We start from the raw sequence: 21100 nt of genomic DNA on the forward strand, positions 1-21100 counted from the left end.
GGATTGTCGACTTTTTTTGAATTTCAAAAATTTATTTTCGTTAAAAATTCAAATATTTCAGTTATATTTTAACTTTTCATTCGGATTGAATACAGTCTGAAAGAAAGAGGTGCCTTTGTAATTAAAAATGCAATTGAGTATTAAGTTTTGAACTTTTTTTGGTTTTTTGCTTTATTTTTTCATTTTTTCATATATATAAATTATTTTTCATTTATCCTTAAAAGATGATTTCTATTATCTATTTACAATTTATACACTTAAATGAATTAAATTCTTTTTTTAGATTAATCTAAAACGCATCCTGTGTGATGAATCAATTGTATCATGTATGGTTAACAATAAAACTCATAGATTCACTTTTTTTTTGTCTCTCAATATTTTTTTAAGTCATTTGACTGTCAATTAGATACTAAATCAATTAAATTGTGTCCTGTTTAAAAGAAGCAAATGTTGAGAATCTATCTGTTTAAATAATATTAAATTAAATAGAATGCAAATTTATTTTTGAATCATCATCTCATCTCATTACTTATTATTCAGCTAATTTACAATAATTTTTAATTCTTTGTTCACTTTTTTCAGTTTTTCAGTTTCCTTTTTATATTTTCTTATTAAATATAATTTTTTATAATTGGCGTTAGTTAGTATATAGTTTAGAAATGAGGCTTTTATTTGAAAACCAAAAGAGGAAAAAAAAAATATTTTAAAAAAATTAAATTTCAAACTTTGACTACTTAAACTTAACATTTACTGACTTTTTACCACGAGATACGGTAGGGAATATCTGAATATTTAATGTATTTTTAAAAAAATTACGAACGAAATACGTACAAATAAGGAGAGAAAAGGATACAATCTGTTATTTTAATTTGATGATTCAAGTATGTCTATTAAGTCCATATTAACTAAAAAACGCATATTTTTGTTACTCGTTCCTATTTTCTTTTAATTTCGGAAACTGCTTGAGGTATTAAAAATTTTCTTCCAGTTTTTCTTACTCTGTGATTTGGTAAAAAATAAAATGTTAAAATAATTAATAATGTGTGGCAAGGTACACTATGATTAAAAGTTCTGTTTAAAAACAATACATGTATCTAGGTATGTATGAAAAAAAAAAAATCAAAAATATTTTCTATGTTTACGAAAATTTGGTCTTTATGTTTTTTAATGATTTCTTTTTTATAACATTGAAATAGTAAGCTAGACAAATCAATACAATACAAATTGGCTGATGTTCCCCAAATTTAACGCGCGCTTTAGTTATTTTTATTTATTCATTGAAAAAGTCACTAAAAAGTTGTTGAGCAATTTAACATTTTTAGAAATTACACGCAAAAGGATTTCTGGCATTAATTGCAATTGGCAAGCTATCAACAGCTTGATTAAACAGCTAACTATCATAATATCATATATATCACGTGCAATTTCTAAAAACGAAGCTGCTTCAAGCAACATTAAGACATATTTCAATGCTTATTTATTCCTTTTTTATTACATTTGATGCAGATCAAATTTCTTGTGGATATCAAGTTTTTTGAATAACAGGTAATAATATCGATGATAAACTTACACATCAAATGATAAGAAGGAAGGGTGCTTTTAACTTCTTTTTTTTTGTAGTTAAATTTCATTTCACTTCTTGTTTTCATTTAGTTATTATTTTTTTATGATAAATCTAGGTAAGTAGGATTTTATTTCTTCTTATTGACACTTTTTGTCATCGGTGAACATAATATAGGTAGTAGTAAATCACTTTTTAGTTATTAAACCACTCGAAAGTCTCATTAATCTTTTGATTGAATTATAAACTTATTGACTCATAAATTTTTGATTAGATGAAGAATTTAAAAAAAAAATTATCTAATATCAGTGAAAATCAAATCTTTAAGCATGTACAAGATTTCTTCAGGAAATAAAAAATTCAAGGCTCTAAATCATTTTTGAATAAATTTTGATTTGGAATACTTTTATTTTTGAAATTAAATTTGACTCACATTTAGTGAGATTTTACGAAAATTCCTAGCAAATTTAAATTTTTTTGGGGGAAAGGAGTTTTGACTGCCAAATCCTTTCTCTTTCCCTTGAACACACTCCTAATGCAGATTGAGAAAAGTTTGAATTTAATTTCATTTTAAATATTTTTGAACAAATTAAAAGATGATTTTGAGTCTTAAATTAAAAAGTTTGTTTGAATTTAATTAAATTGGTAAAATTTGTTTAATTTTTAAAATAATAAAATATTTCCTTTAAAAAGGATAATAAAGAAATCGAATACATGTTTTGTATGCTACATAATAAATTCCAAAAGTAAAACAATCGTTAATCAATCAATATGAACATGTCAGTGAAGATGTGAAATGCTTTCAGAATGTTAATTAAATTTCTATTAAAATCTTTCATATTTTTTTTTTTTTATTTTTTTTTTTGAAATTTTTCAAGATTTTTTTTTTTTTTTTTTTTGAAAGCATTTTTTTATATTTTTTTGGGAGATTTTCTTGTATTATCAACAGCTTGTGTAGTAACATCGAGACTATAATTTTTCTTCTATTATTTTACATTTTGTTTGTCTTAAAAATGCATTTTAAACAACAATAAATTACAAATGCTTTGCAGCGATTGAAGAAAGGGAGTGTGAAGTATATTAAGTTATTTGCTCATCATTTATTGCTAAAGACAAAAAGCTGTTATGTCATGCCTTTTGATATATGAAAAGAAATGGATATTAATGTAAATCAAACTATCGTATTGCTCGTTGTACACACGCGAAATATTCTTGATTCTTTTGGAGTCGTTCACAAATGAAGAAATTGAGCCTTAAAATCTCCCTTCCCCCGATCTACCGCAGAATCTTCATTGAAAATAAAAATTTAGATTTTCATATTTTTTGACCTCTACCCATAAATTTTTTGGATGTCAAGCTCATAAATGAACGACCCCTTTTCTTTTTGTTTAATTTTAAGAAGAGAAATGAAGCGATAAAGGTATGTAAAAATTAGTCAATTAATATTTTTCTTTCGCAAAAATTCTAATTAAATCAACCATTTCCCAATCCTATCACAGACTTCTATATGCAACATTTAAACGTCGCTGCATTAAGGGAATTTATTTATTAATCATTATTTTTTATTATTAGGTATTTTTTTGATAATGAATTTCACTTAATAATTTTTTTTTTTCAATAATATTATTTCCCAAAAAGTTTAATATGCGTCATGAATTTCATTTTTACATGCATAAAACGTTTCCATAAAATTTTATAAAATTGTGGGGATATGCGAAAAATTTATTCATTTTTCCACTTTTCTTCTTTCATCAATTTTCATCTTCTTCAGTTTATAATTATTTACTTTAATATGATTTATTATCTTGTTTTATTTAAAATTATTGAATATGGAATAAATTTATTATCATACATGAAATTCTCATGTAAGAGAGTATTCAAAGATTTTATTTTTAATTTTAAGCTCACTATGATCAATTTTCTTGACACCACAAAATTTCAAAAACATACAAATTTTATGTGAAATGTAAAGTTTTTCAGACAAATTTTGGTCAAAGTAAACTTGAAATTTAAAATATTTCTTTTTTGTGAACATCCCTTAATTTCTTCCATATTTGATCTTTTTCTATGCTATCATTTTCAACACATCGAAGTCGATTTCCAAAGTTAATTTTTGAATAAATCAGTTTAAATGAACATTTCAGGAGCAAAATAAAGATCAAAGAAATTTGAACTTTTTCTTCCTAGGACATCCCAACTAATGAAATCCTAAGGCCTTGACATTCAAAATTGTTTCATCCGATAATAGACAAAATCCGACAAACTTTCATTAAGAACAATAGAATCTTTTATCCTAAAAAAAGAAATTTCATCCGGATGAAATTCAATGTCAAGGCCATGTGAAATCCACCAAATTGCTAACTTTTTAGCAAAATTCTTAAACTGTCAACCTTAAGGATGCGATCCAAGTATTATGGAATCTACCTAAATCCATAATCTAAGGAAATCGACTAGACGCTTGAAAATTTTTAACAAATTATTTTCTTCACATAGAAAACAATAGAAAACCATAAAACAAATATTTTCAACATTTTCAGCCTATGGCCGCAGAACCATTTTCGTAAAACATTACATTTTCTTTTCTTATTTTTTGTTGCTGTTTTCTAAAAACATTTGCATTAGTAATTTCTTTTTTTTTTGCATAAAAATACCCCGAAAATAATAATAGGTAAAAAACTTGTAATACCATAACTTTATTCTTTTTCATAAAGAACATAAGATAATTAAAAATAATGTCAAATTAAGACTTGAATGTACAAAATATAGATATTTTCTATAAGTCGGGAAAGAATATAAAAAAAAATTACATTAAACACAGGACAAAATGAAAAAGAGGAAAGTCTATAGAATGAAACAGAAATAATGGCACAACCACTGAAAAAACTAGTATGCAAAAAGTTTTTATCTATCATGTAATGAAATTTGATTCTAAAATGAGTGTTGTGATTATTTTGAAAAAATATCTAATTCGCATTCTTTCACTGTCTTTTTTTCTCGTATTCTTTTTTTTGCAAATTCACCTAATCATCACCAAAATGTAATTTTCTTTCTTTTGTAACAAGCAGGTATGCCAAAGAAAGATCTCTTTTTCTCACAAAAAGGTGTAATATTAACACATTTTCGCATTATTGTAGACTAGTTTTTATCTGTTACTAATACTACTATCGCTACTTGTATCTTGCGTTAAATCAATAAAAATAGGCTCTTGCTCTGAATTGTTATTAATTAAAGTAGCAGATTGATTACTGCCCTGTAACTGATTTAAATTTCCAGCTGATGATGTTGCCGTCAGGACTGGTTGTGATGAAAATTGTGATTGTGATTGTGTACTACTCACAGTATAATCCAATTTATAAACTGCATTTCTAGTCACATCTTCCATTGATGCTTCTGAACAATTGAGACCAGTGTGATTAATAGAGCCACAATTAAAACATGATTGTACTAATTTATTCGTTGGATAAGGTGTTGGTAATAAGACAGGTGGTGTCTGAGATGGTGATACTCTATTTTGTTGTTGCGGCTGTGTCGTTACAACTTGTGTCTGTGTTGGAATAAATGTCGTTCCAGCTGTATTGAAAGGATATATGGCAGTTAGCTCACCATTTATTTGTGGAGGAAATTGCCTTTGTATAGTTGCCGTTCCAGGCAAATTTCTATATGTTGGAAAGTTGTGCATTTGTCCTCCAATTAATAAAAGGTTACCACTTGAACTACTCGTTACTAATGTATTTGGAACTGGATTGTTTTGTGTCCCATTGAAATCTAGATTATTTGTTTGATGCATTTGTTGTTGTTGCTGTTGTTGTGACGATTGATTTCCACTACCATTAAGTCTGTTTAAATTTAGTGCTTTGTTTCTTAAGCCGCTCGATTGTGATTGATTTGAATTACCATGTAAAACAATATTTGGATCTGTTGTATTATTTTGTGGTGGAGGCGACATATCTCCGCCAGTTGACGAGCCTGATTCACTTCCCGTTGTAGATTTATGGTGCTGTTGTTGTATTAATTGTATTGGATCCATATGCATTGTTGCATAACTAATATTATGCGTTTGAGGCGATTGAATTTGTTGTTGTTGTTGCTGCTGCTGTTGTTGTTGCATTTGCCATTGTAGTGTCGTCCAATTAGGCTTATTACTTTGTCTAGGCAATGTGTTTGACGGACGATTATATCCGTTACGAATCGTCAACGAATGTAGCTGGGAAATGGCACCATCCATGTTTAGCTGAAAATGGGATTTGATCGATCATCACGTCCAGACATTAAAGTGTTTAAAAATTATCATATCATATGTATCATTATTATCAGTAATGATAATTGATTCTTTTAGTAGCGTAGTGTACTTTAATCATTAATATAATTCTTTTTTCGTTCTTTCTGTTATTATTTTTTTGTTCAGTTAATAGTTTTGTGATACCAATATGATATATTTTTGTTTAATTGCAATATATACTCTTTGATATATCTTCATTACTAAATATAATTATTTTTGAATTTTGAACCAAATATGAAAGCTTTAATCTGTTCTTCTTATCTATTCTGTTATGATCTATTCTGTACAACTTCATTTCATCGGTACTATTGACATTGACGATACCCAAAATCAATTATCCTTACTACTATATCGCGTTTTCAGTATTTTGTGCTTGTGAGACTTTTCTACAAAACTTACTTCGTCAAAGTTCTTAATCGTCTGGACCATTGTGATGTCGTTGCCCATGTTAAAATTTATGGTGCCACTTCCTTGTGTTTGCTGCTGGCTTGTTTGTTGCGCATTCGTTGCTTGTTGTTGTAACGGAGGAGGTGTTGTTTCTGTCGATGGTCTCGTTCTCATGCCTCTTCTAGGCGGCGGCTGTTGATTTTGTGTAATTGTTTGTTGAGGCGGTTGTTGTGATCTTGACGGACTTCCAGTTCTACTGTGTGTCGGGGATGAAGGTTGACTTATGTGTGGCGATGATGTTTGAGGAGGATATTGTGGCTGTGTCTAAAAAATCCACCGAAAATCATCAATTATGTCAAAGATTATTAAAATTTGAGCAAATATTTCTTACCTCTATGGGAACAATTGTAGGATACATTTGTGGTTGAAACCTCATCTGCCAAGGTGGTGGCGGAGTAGTAAAATCTGGTGGGATTACCATATTTGGAGCAGCTACTAAATGAGAAGGCAGACTTTCTACTGACAATGCGATTGTTGATGTTGAAGGATCTCCTGATGAAATTAGCTGTTAAAATTAAGGACAAACACGTGCTTAATTAATCTATCCATATTTTTGTATACAACTTGAGGAGACATGCATGACTCATTCGCCGCACATATATTTTCTCTTTCAGTTAGTTTTAGTCGAGATAAATTTACATTAACAAGTGTCAGTCTCATTGCTCTTTCTTTCTTTTTTAAGAAGCCCGTTCTATTGTCAAAAAATTATTTATATTCAAGGAAAGTATATGTTTTCTGAGAATTGAAGTTTATCATAATAAAGTTTTTAAACGCCTATCATATATGAAGAGCATTATCAAATTTTTTATAAGTTATTATGTGTCACTTGTTAGGGTCAAAGGTGTAAACCATTTATTACATAATTAGAAATACGGTGTGTAGCTATATAGTTGATTGAGATAAGAGTTAGCATAAATAGGAAACTTTTTATGATTTTGAAGATTTTGTTTGAATAAAATTAATACATGTGCAGCGGCTTGATAAAAAAAATTATAGTGCATTTGTAACAAAGAGGAATGAATACTTACTGCAGCTTGGGGAAAGGCCATTGGCATTAGAATAGGATTTGGTATTTGCTGTTGTGTTACTGGATTCATCATTTGAGGAGGAGGCTGTTGTTGAAAAGTTCCCGATTGAAATGGTGGCGGAGATGCTGTTTGATGCTGAACACTAAACGACGAAAGTGGAGATGTTACAGGCGACGTACTAGTTGAGGATTGTTGATGCTGCTGTTGATTTAAATGCGCTTTGCTCGATGTTATTTTACTATAAATCTCCCCACATTTTAGGCGTTGTTCGAAACTAAAGACTGGATGATTTGTGGCCATTGTGTATACTAAAAGGAGCTCTTGAAGAGGATCACCGTCACTGAATTTTGAAAAATCTCTATCACCCCAACGATCGAGTGTTTTAAAGAGTTCATTTACTCCAGTTCGATTACATGCTCGCATTAATGCTAAATATAATGCCATTTTTCTCCTAATTTTCATATCTGTTGGATGTCCAGATGTAAATGTACCTACATCAGTCACAAACTCTTGTGGATTATTGACGCGTAGCTCAACACCGCGCAAATCTTGAGCATCGCGCCGACCTAACTCTTCTAGACATGTTCCTAAAAAGCGTAGCTCAAATGGAAGGCACAAATTAAGTAGAGTACACATAACATCTATTCGTTTATAACTCTCTAGATTCTTAAACCAAGTCACCAGATCGTCTTTACAAATCATTGTGTATGATATATCCTTTGTGATTATATCAATGCTATACACACTATGCTCGACTCTCCTTTTTATTATTTAAAACGCTAAATTGATGATAGCTTTTGCGAGCTTTTATCAAATTTCAAAAATTTCCACACTTTAAATGGAATCTAGTTCCTGCTACATAAACATTAATATTATAATTCACTTATACTTTAAAAATTGTAGAGTATTATCAACTTAAAACTAATGCTAAATGTTAAATTTTAATTTTTCACTTTTCGCGTTTTCTTCTTCACTTTTTTCGTTCCTTTAATTCTTCTTTACGCTTCTTTATTTCAATTTTTTTATGTCTTATTTGGCCTTTCTTAATGCCAATTTTCGATTAATTATATTTATAATCGATTTATGTTGGTATCTCGCACTTATTATGCGATTAATTTTGTCATTTTTATTAGAATATGTTATTTTAAAAAAATTTTACGAAAAATTAATTTGACTGAAGTGCACAAATTCACACCCCTTTGCCATTTTATAGGGCACACAACTATGTTCACACACACTAGTTAATGCTCGCAATATTCACACGTGACTTAATACATCATTTATGTTTTTCTTTAAATGCAGCCTAAAATTCGACTCCTTCCTTCCTTCACTAGAATTAATCTTATTACTACTTCAATTTTCATCATAATAAACATAGCTAAACAATTTAAAAGCATCACAATCCATTAATGCTGGATGTTTAGTGATACATGTGAATACATTTGCAGAATGTTTTGATCCAATTACTGTATGCCTAATTGTTTGAAAACAGAATTCCTTGAAATTTTTGTAAGACACATTGAATGAATTTTCCTAGATATCTATGATTTAATTATATTAAAAGCATATTTGAGTATAATTCTAATCTAATAACCAAGATTTCTTTCATAAATTTTAGTTAGACTATAACCGTAGTTTCGTCCCCTTGATTTTCCTTCGGAGCAATTTGCAGGAAAATTTTTTTACTTTAAAAATCTTGTGTTTGCAGGTTTATTGGACATAGACAGCAATAATGCCAGATCAAAATCCGAAAAGCTCGTTTATTGCATTCAGCGATACTCTTCTGTCTATGATAGATGGTCCAGTTACATGGTTTAGAGGTTTGTTTTTAAATTTAATTTTTATCATTAAATCCCCCAATTTCATTAATTGTTACATAAAATTTCCATAAATCAGTGACATTTGATCGTCGCATTTTAATTCCAACATAGAATTATTGTGTATTATGCTGAATTTAATATTGCGTAATTTTTCCAATTTATAGAAAAAGTTGTAGAGCCAAATCGTAAACAATACCCTTGGTATCATCAACAATTCCGCAGAGTTCCTACAATAGATCAATGCTACACTGATGATTATGTCTGCATTTTTGAAGCTGATCAACAATGGAAGCGTGATAAGATGGTTGATAATGAAATTTTGAGTATTGTTAGAGCTCGTTTTGAGGACTGTGTTCTCTACGAATCACCAGATCATATGACGAAGTGCTTACCATTCAAAGAGGCTTATGAAAAAGCAGCTGAAAACTGGTTCATCAAATGTAATCCAAATAGCTTACCTTAATTTTATTTAAATGTATTTATTATTATTTTTTAAATCATAGACGGAGATCTTGGAGCAACTGGAAAGGCTCGCGAATGCTATATGAAACAAAAGCATCGTTTGTTATGGGAAAGACGTCATGGTAAAGTAGGAACTGGCATGAAAGAAACAAAGAGTGAAGTTTCTGCAGAAGAATAGATAATTTTCAAGTTATTTGTAAATAATACACGAGTTTGTCACAACATCTCTAAAAGAAAAATGGACATTAAAGAAGTCATTTAGTTGCCGAAAAAAATACATAAATAGTGACATTATGTCTTTATTGTCTCTCTTAATTTATTCCTATATATTACACCTATTAGTTGATTGTCATTAGAGGTTTATTCATAATTGACTTAGTTATCTTTAGTCCACTCACAATTTTCTTAACATCCTGCTTCTTTTTTTGACCACCTAACGGAATCATTACTGGAATATCCATAATTTGTCGACGGAAGGACTTGTAAAAGATGAGCACTTGAGGATCAGCCCAAATTTGTTTTGCATCAAAGTCCAATATACGAAGACTATCCATTGATTGAGCTCTACTTAATGCTACATATGCTTGGCCAGCTTCAAAGACTTTAGCTAATGACATTTCTACACAATCGAGTGTTAAACCTTGCGATTTGTGAATACTTATACAATATGCTAACTTAAGAGGAACTTGTTTTCTTTGTAGAACTGTGCCATTTGCTAGTTTTACTGCCCACTTTTCAGGTTTTGCTGTATATTCAACATTATTCTTAAATCTCACAACAGGAAAGCCGTCAGAAAATTTAGTTATTACACCTCTTGCACCATTCACAAGACCATTACTTAAATTGATATTTTTCAGCAACATTACTTGACATCCTTCTTTTAATGTTAATTTATGTGGAACTGGAAGTTGAGAATCTAGAGTTTTTGTTAGATAAGAATCGGAGTCAGTTGCTTCGAAAATCTTTTCTGGAGTTTTCAAGCTTGCTAAGCGACTTTTGTTAATATTATCAGCATCTTGAGTATGTGAGCACAGTTGAGTAGCAATGATACCATTTGATTCAATTTTCTGGCGACCTGTTGACAATAGTTTTTCAGTCATTTCTGGTGTCACACGTCCAATTCTAATACTGTTAAGAATTTCTACAAATTTCGGATCACTTTGTCGATAAATTTTTCTCAACTCAAATGATGCGTTAATGCAATTCTGCCATTGTTTTGCCTGAAAACAAAATCTTTTGCGTTGTGGTTGATTCATTCCTTCAAATCCATTTCCTTGTTGTCGTTTAATGACTGGTGGGAGCTACGATAATAAAATAATGATTAGATCTATAAAATAACTAACAAATTTCGCATGTCTTACCTGAAAGAAGTCTCCACATAAAATCAGTTGAATCCCTCCAAATGGTTTATCATTTCCACGAATTTCTCGTGCAACTGCTTCAATCAGCTGTGATAAAATTATTATTAAATAACTGATAAGAAGTCAAAAAGACAGTTAACTTACATCAAAAAAGTCAGCATCAACCATTGAGATTTCGTCAATAATGAGTATTTTACAACGTCTGTAAGCTTGTGTAACAGCAGGTTTTCGAGCCATTTCAATAGACCTTTTCAAGCTGTGATCACCAGCACCAATTCCAGCAAACGAATGTAATGTCACGCCACCAATGAGACAAGCAGCAACACCCGTTGATGCACATATTGTAAGTCCTTGTGGTGGAAATGTGGATATGATTTTTCGTAACAAAAAAGACTTTCCGGTTCCAGCACTTCCAGTAAAAAATACGTTACGTCCACTTAAACATGCTAGATAAATAATAACAGAATATTAATTTTTAAATTTTTTTGCTAAAGATGTCGCTCTACTTAATCACAGTTGCTATGGAAATTTTTGTTTACAAAAATTATTCAATTTAACAAGATTAAAAAAAAGTCACGGAAATTCAGTGTTTTGAGCCAAATATAGTAGGAATAATTAGTTAGTATAGATAAAAGGCCAGAAAAATGGAATTACCGGCAAAAACAAATGCATTTCAAATAAAACCTGATCTAGAAAACATAATTCCGCCAATGGAAGTGAAGAAAATAATTGGCAAAATTCTCAATGAAACTTTATTAAGTAGGTATTCAGGTACCATTGGTTAATTTAATTAAACTTTAAAATCTCAATTGTTTTCAAGATAAAAGCTATACAACAGAGAATGCCAAAATTTGGACAAAAAGTATTGCGGATGATATTAATAGAAGTTTAAACCAAATTACACAAAAGTATAAGCATGTAGTACAGGTACAGAATTCTATCTTAAAATTCAATCAATGAAAAGCTATTCAATTTGATTTTTTAGGTAGTAATTACACAGAAAATAGGCCAAGGATTTAAATTTACGGCACGGAGTCGTTGGGATGTGGATACAGACCGTCAAATAACTGAATCGTTTATTAATGAGACTATAATTTGTATAGCAACTGTCTTTGGAGTGTACTTGTATTAAAATAATAAAATTATTACCTTGTAAAATAGCATTTTGTTCATCATTCAGTTTGTCCAATTGCACAATTTGGTCAGGATTTGCCAAGAAACTTGCATTTGCATTTTCTTCCTTTTTAGGAGCATATAGTTGTTTAGGTGCTCGTGGATTATCATTTTGACTAGCATCTATTAATCGTCGTTTTTTAGATCCAGGTGAAGGAGTTGTCAAAGTGCTCTTACTTATTGCTTGCTTTTTCGCACGATCTAGTTCTGCATTTGTAATTGGCGATATTTCATCAAATTTACTACATTTTTCTGATAGCAAATGTTCTCTCAACTTCTTGTGCATTTGTTCCTTAGTTACAGTCTTATTATCCTCGTGATCTTTTGTCATTTTTATGTACATTGTTTTCAGAAACACCATCAAACTTGATGGTGCCGAATTGTTAATGAATACCGTACATTTTTCACTTTTAAAACTTATACTTGCTTTACCCTCCGCCATAAACTTCTTATGAACATTAATATCCTTCAATTTAAGCTTTGTTGATTGCATTTTGTCCTGTGCTATTTCAATAAATAGCTCGCGAATATCATTTCTTAGAATTTTTATCATTCCTGACTTGTATAGAACTTTCTTTGTAGTCATAGCTTGTGAATTTAACCATTCTACGGTTATACAACCTACAACTGCTGGATCTTCCATCTTAATGACTACACAATTAATAAAATTAATATTTTTCGCAAAAGTTTATAGTTTGAAACTATTTTGGAGGTAAACAACCGTTATGTTGTAAGAATTTGAATGTTTAGGTGATTTTTGTAAAACTTTTTTATAGAGGGTGTGAAAATAAGAAACTGATGAATTTGCAGAATCACAGTGAATAATAAAGAAATTAAACTAATAAATTTTAAGGTAAATACGTGATTAAAAAGATCAAAAGCAAGTGAATTTAATTAAATAGATATTCAACTTTATTAGCAAAATGGTTGCAAGTCAAGATGTTGAGATGGAAGTTGTAGAAAACACTGAAAATGCAGATCAAGAACCGAAAAAAGATACAGACGTTTTGTCTGTTCAAGAAATTCGTGAACATGTCAAGCTCATCGATAAAGCTGTATCCAGCAAAGAGCCTCGCTTTATATTGAGAGTATTGCGCTCATTACCAAATACTCGGCGCAAATTAAATCCTACTGTGTTGAGAGCTTTGGCAAGTACGTTATATCCAAGTAATGAACGTGATGCAATTTTGGTATATGTAGAGGAGTCCACAAATCCAGAAATTGAAGTAACTCGTCCTAAAACTATCAAAACACCACTGCCGGAAGTTGATGCATACTTCCATTTACTGTCTTTAGTAAGATTACTCGATGCAAATCTCTTAGACAGAGCATCTACTTGTGGTAAGTAACAACTTTCTTTTTTTTGCAAAATCATTATCCTTTATTTTTAACTGTAAACATTTTTAGCTCAACAATTAATGACAAAGATTATGTCGCAAAATCGACGATCTCTGGATCTTATTGCTGCAAAGAGCTATTTCTATCATTCACGAGTTGCTGAATTGACAAATAAGTTGGATACAATTCGAGGATTTTTACATGCTCGTTTGAGAACAGCAACTCTCCGTAATGACTTTGAGGGTCAAGCTGTTTTGATCAATTGTCTCTTGAGAAATTACTTACATTATTCACTTTACGATCAAGCTGATAAGTTGGTCAACAAATCAGTGTTTCCCGAATCTGCAAGTAACAATGAATGGGCTAGATTTTTGTACTATTTAGGTCGCATAAAGGCCGCAAAATTAGAATATAGTGTAGCACATAAGCACCTTATTCAGGCATTAAGAAAAGCTCCTCAGCATGCAGCTGTAGGTTTTCGTCAAACCGTTCAGAAGTTAGTGATAGTAGTTGAGTTATTGTTGGGTGATATCCCTGAGCGACAAATCTTTCGTCAGACGGCATTGCGTCGTTCCTTGGTTCCATATTTTCAACTCACTCAAGCTGTCCGTTTGGGTAACTTGAAACGTTTCGGAGAAGTTTTAACAAATTTCGGAGAAAAATTCCGTCATGATCATACATTTACTCTCATCATTCGTTTGAGACATAATGTCATTAAGACTGCAATCAGATCAATTGGATTATCTTATTCGCGTATATCACCAGCTGATATTGCAAAGAAATTAGGTATCGATTCAAAAGAAGACGCTGAATTTATTGTTGCAAAAGCTATACGTGATGGTGTTATTGAGGCAACATTAGATCCCGAGAAGGGCTACATGAGAAGCAAAGAAAGCACTGACATTTATTCTACTCGTGAGCCTCAATTAGCTTTCCATCAACGCATAATGTTTTGTTTAGATTTACACAATCAATCTGTAAAAGCTATGCGTTATCCACCAAAATCGTATGGAAAAGATTTGGAAAGTGCCGAAGAAAGGATTGAACGTGAACAACAGGAAGTTGAATTAGCAAAGGAAATGGCCGAAGATGATGATGATGGATTTTAAACTTTTTCTTTTGTATTATTTTCAATTAATGGAAATTTTTGTGAAATTTATTCTCGCTTCGTAAAAACTTATTAATAAAACATGAAAAAAATGCTAACGGAAACAATTTGTTATTAATTTTTAAACTCACTTTATTCAAAAAGAATCAGTTCCAGTTGAATGAAAGAAATAAGTCAGTTTAATTATTTATTTTATATAAAAACATTTTATCCTTCAAATATCTAATGTATAATTATATAAAACGATATAATATATTGACAAATTCAGCAGGTTCCATCGTCATTTATACATTTATTTAAAAATTGACATTCTTTTATTTTCTAAAAATTTGCAGTAATCATTTAACATTAATCCTTGCATTATTTTTCATTACTCAGATGGAGCAATTCATCTACATTAATTATGCATTGCAAAAAAAACTTATCCTTAAATACAATCATATGTTAGTAGTTTTTTTTTTTGATTAAAATCAGGGAAGAAAAGGAAGGAAACAGTGAAGACACATTAGTTAAAGCAAAATATTTAACGACGCTATAAACGAATTATTAGGGTCATAAAATTAGATATCAACAATTATTATTTCTCTTAATTAAAAAAATTTAATCACACAGTAAAGTTTTTTTTTCTTTCATTTGTCTCAGATAATCATCATCAATCAATACAACATTAACAATCTTTTTATACCACATCTTATAATATTTTTTTGTCCCTAAACATTCTCACCATTAAAAATTGAAAGATTTTTAATCTTTTTAACAAGTAGTTCAAAGCTTGGACGTTGATCTGAATTATAGTTCCAGCATACCATTAAAAGATTATCATAAATCATAGGCGGACAAAAATTTGGACATTTCAGTCGTTTGCCTGCTTTTAATGCATTAAGTATATCTTCGCCGGTTAATTTCTTATCAATTAAGTCTGGCGATTCGCCAAATGAGAATATTTCAAATAATGTTACTCCATAAGACCAAACATCTGATTTTGAGCTAAATTTTGGATACTCGATTGTTTCCGGTGCATACCACATTAGTGGAAGATCTCTCTTCGTCGAACACTCATAGTATCCATGTATGTTTGTAAACTGAGCAAGTCCAAAATCTGAAAGCAAATGAATTTGAAAAGATTGTCTTCGAAAATGGAAATAAGGAAGCTTACCTGCAATTTTACACTTTGTGCCAAAATAGTCAACACTATTATTGAAATTAACAAGTACATTTCGTGCAGCCAAATCACGGTGAACAATATTCTTCTGCTCAAGATAGTACATTCCCTAAAATAATAAGAAGTGTGAATTAGAAATGGAATCAATATAAAGTTTAAGCAATATTATTACTTTTGCAATATCCAACGCAAAGTGCAGTAAATTTTCAACACTTAAATTCGGTTGATTAGATGGCAGATACGATAAAAGCGATTGACTCATTTTCTCCATAATGATCAAAAGTGGATGTTCACAATAGTCATAAATTTCGACAATATTTTCATGCTTAAGACTTTTCATTATTTTAGCCTCACGTAGAATGTCCTTCTGTTGTGTATTTGACTCGGTAGTTTTAAAACATTTTATAGCAACCGGTTTTTCAATTTTTTCTCCCTCATTGTCTATTTCCATACATCCTTGAAACACCGTACCAAAGTTTCCCTGAATTAATAACAATTTAAAGTTAAGTTATGTCACATTGATTTTATGCAATATAAATCTCTTACCGATCCAATTTTTCCTTGAAATATTAAATTAGTTGTGGCATCTCCAATTGCGAGAACTCCAGGAATTTCACTATATTGGAATAGAAAGTCATCATCGTCGAATGCATTGACTGTCGATTGTGATGATGTTGACGAATTTTCATGGAGCAATGACATTTGACTTGATCCACCACCATTACTTTCTATACTTGAATTATCAATATAATTTGTTGTAAATGAAGTGCTAGGATTGGATCCAATATATGTGAGATCTGTTTCTCTAGAAACTATACTATTTGCACCATAGTAATTGTTATCTGTTTGGCCATTCATTTTTATCTTTCCGTTCTTAGGATGACCATTCATTTTTGGCGTTGCTTTAGTATTGTCCCGACTGGTTGTTGGAATCGAATAATGTCGAGATAGCATTGTTTCTGAAGAAAAATAGTAAATATTTCAGTATACATTTAAAAAAAATAATTATAGTAAAAAAACTCACTGTAATCCAATAAAAGCGTAAAGATTTTCTGCGGTGAAAATCGTCTATCAGCATCTTGATCCCATCCTGACTTCATTATATACTCGTATAATTTCGGTAAATTATTGCATTCAGCTGGTTTTTGTAGCCTATGACCAGACATAAAGTATTCCATTGGATTTTCGACAATTGGCGTGATTCCTCGAGAAAATATTTCCCATAATGTTGTTGCATAAGCCCAAATATCAGCCTTCATGTTATTTCGACTTGCATTTAAATTCTCATAATCCTCTATCGGTATCCATGGAATATCCTTTTCTGTATAGTTATAGGGTAGACCAGGATCTCCGAGTTTAACAAAAAAGTCATTATTTTCAGGTAAAAATTGCGTCACTTCTAAGCTTGAACATCTTATACGTCCATGAACTATTTGTTTCTCTTGCTGTAAAGGAAATACACATTAGTCAATAATACAATCAATATAATTCAAGGTAATAGTAAAATTAACTTACTAAATAATGTAATGCCTTGGCTAATGAATATGCAGTCTCCACAAGATTCAATAAAATAACATGCTTTCTATATCTATGTGAACGGAGAAATTCATCTAATGGTCCAAATTTTATTGATTCAAGCACCAAAGAAATCGGATTTTGTAGCGTTATTCCGTGCATTTTTACAATTTCTGATAAATCTAATTTAGCCCATTTATCGGCCAATTTCAGAAAGTCGTGCAGTCTTGTACCTATTTCAGTGGGTTTCAATATTTTCAATGTCACTTCTGTATTCTTCTTTCCCGGCTGTATATGTTCAGCCTTCATTCGCGTAAACACTCCATCTCCGAAATTTTTCTCCTCCCATTTATATAACCTCAGATCATCCACTGCATTTAAAACAAGTGGATTTGCTCCTCTTAATCCTGCAGTTGTTACAACTGGCGTTGATGGAACTGATTTTGCACCAGTTTGACATAATAAAAGTAATGGAGATTTATCATATTCTGATGGAGGTAATCGAAAATATTTTCCATTCTCTGTTTTAATGCTTTTTGCGAGATCAATTAAATCTTCAAATTCGCCGGCTAATTCACCATCTTTGTCATACAATTTCCACTTTTCAGTCTCACCATTTATTTTATATGTCTCAATTTGTTGATTTGCTTTAGTCACAATATCAATATAATAAATGAAAAAAACCTTCTCACATTGACGAATAATAAATGTACCGACACTTGAAGCTTTCTCTGTAATTTTACTATCAATTTTACTGTACGAATATTTTCCACCTATTGGCCCATGTATTTTTAATTCCGTAAGAAACTTGAGTGAAGGAGAACTATGTAAGTAATAATAAAAAAAATTGGATTTTAAAAATTATTTAAAATGAATTATTTAAAGCGGAAGCTTTTCTTACCTAAGCGATGTACAAAGATCCATATTCCATTTAACCATTAATCGATAATATAAATTTATACAACTAATAAAAGATTCAATTTCTTCAGTGCTCTCCATAAAAATTGGCGAACCTTGCGGATAGTTTTGAATTTCGAAGCTAACTTGGTTGGTGTCCGTATCTATTTGAACTGCATAAAAACCAGCCATTGTTGACACATGTTTCCACTATAAGAAATAAGATAATTTTTTAGAAATTTTGCGGGGAATTGCTCATGCAAGATAAATATTAGAAAAAGATAAAGCTCATGCAAATGAATCATTGATACAGTCAAGAATAATCGAAAATCAATTAATTCAAATCAAAGGAAAAATTAAATGTATGGGAATTCTATATTCACGCAAAACTTAATACTAATCATATTCATAATTGATGAAATAACTTTCAATATGTCTTATTGCTTTTTGATCGAGAATATGACGTACTTATAACTGCTAAATGACAGAAAGTATTACAATAAATTATGAATTTAACGGCTTTTAAGTCCGAAAACCTTCATGCAATGTTAATGAAATAATTTATTTGATGTTAACTTACCAAGTCTTTGTATCGATAATGAATACGTAATCCAGGTTGATCGTTATGATAAGGAGCAATTTGTAGTCGAACACGACATTTTCCATCCTTTAATCCATCTTCTTTTGGATACGGCGTCAATCCCCAGTACTCTTCTGTTAAATAATTCGGTGCTCTAGATTCTATTTGTTGCAAATAAACACTTTTGACATAACTGGAAATGGAAACAATTTCATTAAATATTCAGGTATATAATTTCGTCGTGAATGAATCAACTTACAATGCATCATATACTTTATTTTCTTGAATGCTTTTGAGTGACTTTTCTATTTTGTTTTTCAGTATTAATGAGTACGGCCAATCCCGATATCGTCTTGCCAATTTCTTTGGAATGTAATTCTTGTAGTTATCCAACAAATAATCGATTTTGGTATTTTTCTCAATCATCTCCAAATACATATCGGTGACACATAGACCGAGGATGCCATACTTGTAATTTGGATACTCTATTTCAGGAATTGCATCTTGTAAAACGTCGAATCGAACTTGATGGTAAAAATAGTCATATGTATTTTTATCCAATTGATTTAGGTCGAATATTTTTGGAATCTATATAAAAATTGAAAAATAAATTCATTCATTAAAAACAGATGATAAGGTTTGGACACAGACAATACAAACCTTTATTCGAACTCTAAACTCATAGCGTTCTTCAGCAACAAGTGGACGTGAACCGGCTAGCCATAACTCTTTTCCATGAACTCGTAATCCAAAAAGTAGTTGAACTAAAGGCGGAAAATTCCATTGGCGACATAATCGTTGGCAGAAATCTTCACATGTATCGTTTATATCATGCACAAACTCCTCAAATTTTCCGGTTTTGTAATAGAATATATAATTTTTTATTTCAGTTGAGTCCATTTCCCACATTTTTTAAAAGATTATATTTTTTTGGATTCAACTTATCCTGTAAAGTGTGGTTTTATGATTAAAGAGCAGAACTCTATGTTTTCTAAATTTAAAAGTTCACATTCATCACACTATTTTTCTTTTTTCATATCATTTAGAAACAAAAAATTACGATTCATCATATAGTGAATAGCTTAAATAAAAACTCAACTGTGTTTCTAGTTATTTTAACAATAATTACGTTAAAAGCACTTTATCAGCACATGCTATGAACTTAAATGACTTTTTGAAAGTTTTAAAAAATTTTATGATTTAAATAAGGTATTATACTGGTGTCACACTTGTTAAAATAATTGACATCTGCACTGTGTGTTGCTATCACGACAAAATATCTGTAATGAAATGAAATAAAAAAAAAATCTTTTAGTTATGTATACAAAATAAGACAAAAATATATTAATTCACTAAATATTGATTCTTAAAACTCGGCATTTCCATAATTATGTCTACTTTTTTGCATATGATTACTAGGAACAGAGTGAAAATTGTGAATGCAATGAATATAAAATATTGCACTTTATGCGAGTCAGTTGGACAATAAACGATACAAATGCATTTATGTTTTTTACATTCATTTCAAAAGGAATTAATTAGTGTCGATATAAACACAGTATCAATGTAGGTAATGACTAAATAGAAATTAAATATAAATGATGATAAACAAACGGAACAGTGTACAGCTTGCGCTTTACGCCTACAATAATATTTTTTTAAACAAAACTTTCAAGAAACCACAAATTTAATGAATTATTTATTCATAAAAGTTATTTTAAATTTGAATGGATGCTTATTGCACTGATTTTTGCAGTCCTTCCAGTAAACTTCATTCGAAGTAAATTCATGTGAAATCGTAAAGATTAAAAAGATGTTACTTACAAATATTTAATATTATTTATCTTTGAATGATGAAACGCAAGTTAAATAATGTTATACGGCTAAGAAAAAAAGCCATGAAAGAGACTTGTTTGTCAATTTACGCAGTGCAGACGAGTTTTTTCCTCTCTTAATTTATTTTTTTATCTTCTAACTCGATTGATTAATTATTCTTATCATTTTTTACACTCTTTTACATTGCAAATTGATACTTCTTTTCAGAAATGCATTTAATTAAACTTTAAGACTTTTTATTTGATCCATTAATATTAATTAAAATGAATTTAATTTGACTGTAAAACCGAACTCATGTTTATTTACTTATTTATTCAGGCTTCCATTACTGTTATTATTATTCCTTTTTATTCTTATTTAGATTAAATTTTCTGATTTTTCTTGTGATAATCTTCTCTTTTTGTACTGGAATTAATATTGCACGTAATCTTAAAGTTTATCAACAATTTTAAAGCATAATTAAAATTTGTTTTCCATCTTTTTCTTTTTTTGATAAGCACAAATAAAAATGTATATAGCCGATATAAAAGATA

General features: G+C 30.2%; 5 protein-coding genes across 7 annotated transcripts; 2 read left to right on the forward strand and 3 right to left on the reverse strand.

Moving 5' to 3' along the window:
* Nucleotides 1–140: 140 nt before the first annotated feature.
* Nucleotides 141–8500, reverse strand: LOC139087667 (transcription factor mef2A). The gene is made up of 4 exons (XM_070636546.1): nt 7316–8500; nt 6619–6792; nt 6240–6551; nt 141–5792 (listed from the first exon to the last, which is right to left on the reverse strand). The coding sequence occupies exons 1-4, from the start codon at nt 8015–8017 to the stop codon at nt 4704–4706; spliced, it is 2277 nt and encodes a 758-aa protein (XP_070492647.1). The 5' UTR covers nt 8018–8500; the 3' UTR covers nt 141–4703.
* A 444-nt stretch (nt 8501–8944) lies between these two features.
* ND-PDSW (NADH dehydrogenase (ubiquinone) PDSW subunit) lies at nt 8945–9880 on the forward strand. The gene is made up of 3 exons (XM_070636447.1): nt 8945–9135; nt 9300–9575; nt 9639–9880. Exons 1-3 carry the CDS (start codon nt 9048–9050, stop codon nt 9773–9775), a joined length of 501 nt encoding a protein of 166 aa, XP_070492548.1. The 5' UTR covers nt 8945–9047; the 3' UTR covers nt 9776–9880.
* On the reverse strand, nt 9759–12829 carry Pif1 (Pif1 DNA helicase). Its single transcript, XM_070636446.1, has 4 exons — nt 12108–12829; nt 11103–11404; nt 10959–11045; nt 9759–10898 (listed from the first exon to the last, which is right to left on the reverse strand). Exons 1-4 carry the CDS (start codon nt 12772–12774, stop codon nt 9936–9938), a joined length of 2019 nt encoding a protein of 672 aa, XP_070492547.1. The 5' UTR covers nt 12775–12829; the 3' UTR covers nt 9759–9935.
* Nucleotides 12830–12872: 43 nt separating this feature from the next.
* Nucleotides 12873–14684, forward strand: Rpn3 (regulatory particle non-ATPase 3). Of its 2 annotated transcripts, XM_070636514.1 has the most exons (3): nt 12873–12984; nt 13051–13472; nt 13539–14684. In XM_070636514.1, exons 2-3 carry the CDS (start codon nt 13055–13057, stop codon nt 14576–14578), a joined length of 1458 nt encoding a protein of 485 aa, XP_070492615.1. In that variant the 5' UTR covers nt 12873–12984; nt 13051–13054; the 3' UTR covers nt 14579–14684. The 2 variants fall into 2 exon arrangements, with proteins under 2 accessions (XP_070492615.1, XP_070492616.1); XM_070636515.1 differs by lacking the exon at nt 12873–12984 and having other exon boundaries at nt 12991–13472.
* An 81-nt stretch (nt 14685–14765) lies between these two features.
* Nucleotides 14766–21076, reverse strand: hop (tyrosine-protein kinase hopscotch). Of its 2 annotated transcripts, none has more exons than XM_070636488.1 (11): nt 20874–21076; nt 19392–20011; nt 18991–19319; nt 18732–18924; nt 18156–18361; nt 17255–18077; nt 16764–17184; nt 16286–16698; nt 15912–16220; nt 15734–15848; nt 14766–15676 (listed from the first exon to the last, which is right to left on the reverse strand). In XM_070636488.1, exons 2-11 carry the CDS (start codon nt 19638–19640, stop codon nt 15288–15290), a joined length of 3447 nt encoding a protein of 1148 aa, XP_070492589.1. In that variant the 5' UTR covers nt 19641–20011; nt 20874–21076; the 3' UTR covers nt 14766–15287. The 2 variants fall into 2 exon arrangements, with proteins under 2 accessions (XP_070492589.1, XP_070492590.1); XM_070636489.1 differs by lacking the exon at nt 20874–21076 and adding an exon at nt 20556–20831.
* Nucleotides 21077–21100: the final 24 nt, after the last annotated feature.

This window comes from Chironomus tepperi, unplaced genomic scaffold (assembly GCF_022539635.2).
Source record: "Chironomus tepperi strain 1889 unplaced genomic scaffold, CSIRO-AGI_Ctep_v1 contig_128, whole genome shotgun sequence".
NCBI lineage: Eukaryota > Metazoa > Arthropoda > Insecta > Diptera > Chironomidae > Chironomus > Chironomus tepperi.

Excerpts from the sequence above, each read along its gene's own strand:
- ND-PDSW (XM_070636447.1), top strand. The coding sequence starts at position 9,048 with ATGCCAGATCAAAATCCGAAAAGCTCGTTTATTGCATTCAGCGATACT. Across the intron at positions 9,136-9,299 it reads TCCAGTTACATGGTTTAGAG|AAAAAGTTGTAGAGCCAAAT; the intron begins GTTTGTTTTTAA and ends TCCAATTTATAG. Across the intron at positions 9,576-9,638 it reads TGAAAACTGGTTCATCAAAT|ACGGAGATCTTGGAGCAACT; the intron begins GTAATCCAAATA and ends TTTAAATCATAG.
- hop (XM_070636488.1), bottom strand. The coding sequence starts at position 19,640 with ATGTGGGAAATGGACTCAACTGAAATAAAAAATTATATATTCTATTAC. Across the intron at positions 18,925-18,990 it reads AATAAAGTATATGATGCATT|TTATGTCAAAAGTGTTTATT; the intron begins GTAAGTTGATTC and ends TTCCATTTCCAG. Across the intron at positions 17,185-17,254 it reads CCAAGGCATTACATTATTTA|CAAGAGAAACAAATAGTTCA; the intron begins GTAAGTTAATTT and ends TTTCCTTTACAG.
- Pif1 (XM_070636446.1), bottom strand. The coding sequence starts at position 12,774 with ATGGAAGATCCAGCAGTTGTAGGTTGTATAACCGTAGAATGGTTAAAT. Across the intron at positions 11,405-12,107 it reads ACAAAATGCTATTTTACAAG|CATGTTTAAGTGGACGTAAC; the intron begins GTAATAATTTTA and ends TTATTTATCTAG. Across the intron at positions 10,899-10,958 it reads TATGTGGAGACTTCTTTCAG|CTCCCACCAGTCATTAAACG; the intron begins GTAAGACATGCG and ends TTATTATCGTAG.
- Rpn3 (XM_070636514.1), top strand. The coding sequence starts at position 13,055 with ATGGTTGCAAGTCAAGATGTTGAGATGGAAGTTGTAGAAAACACTGAA. Across the intron at positions 13,473-13,538 it reads AGACAGAGCATCTACTTGTG|CTCAACAATTAATGACAAAG; the intron begins GTAAGTAACAAC and ends AAACATTTTTAG.
- LOC139087667 (XM_070636546.1), bottom strand. The coding sequence starts at position 8,017 with ATGATTTGTAAAGACGATCTGGTGACTTGGTTTAAGAATCTAGAGAGT. Across the intron at positions 6,793-7,315 it reads TGGCCTTTCCCCAAGCTGCA|CTAATTTCATCAGGAGATCC; the intron begins GTAAGTATTCAT and ends TAATTTTAACAG. Across the intron at positions 5,793-6,239 it reads CGATTAAGAACTTTGACGAA|CTAAACATGGATGGTGCCAT; the intron begins GTAAGTTTTGTA and ends TCCCATTTTCAG.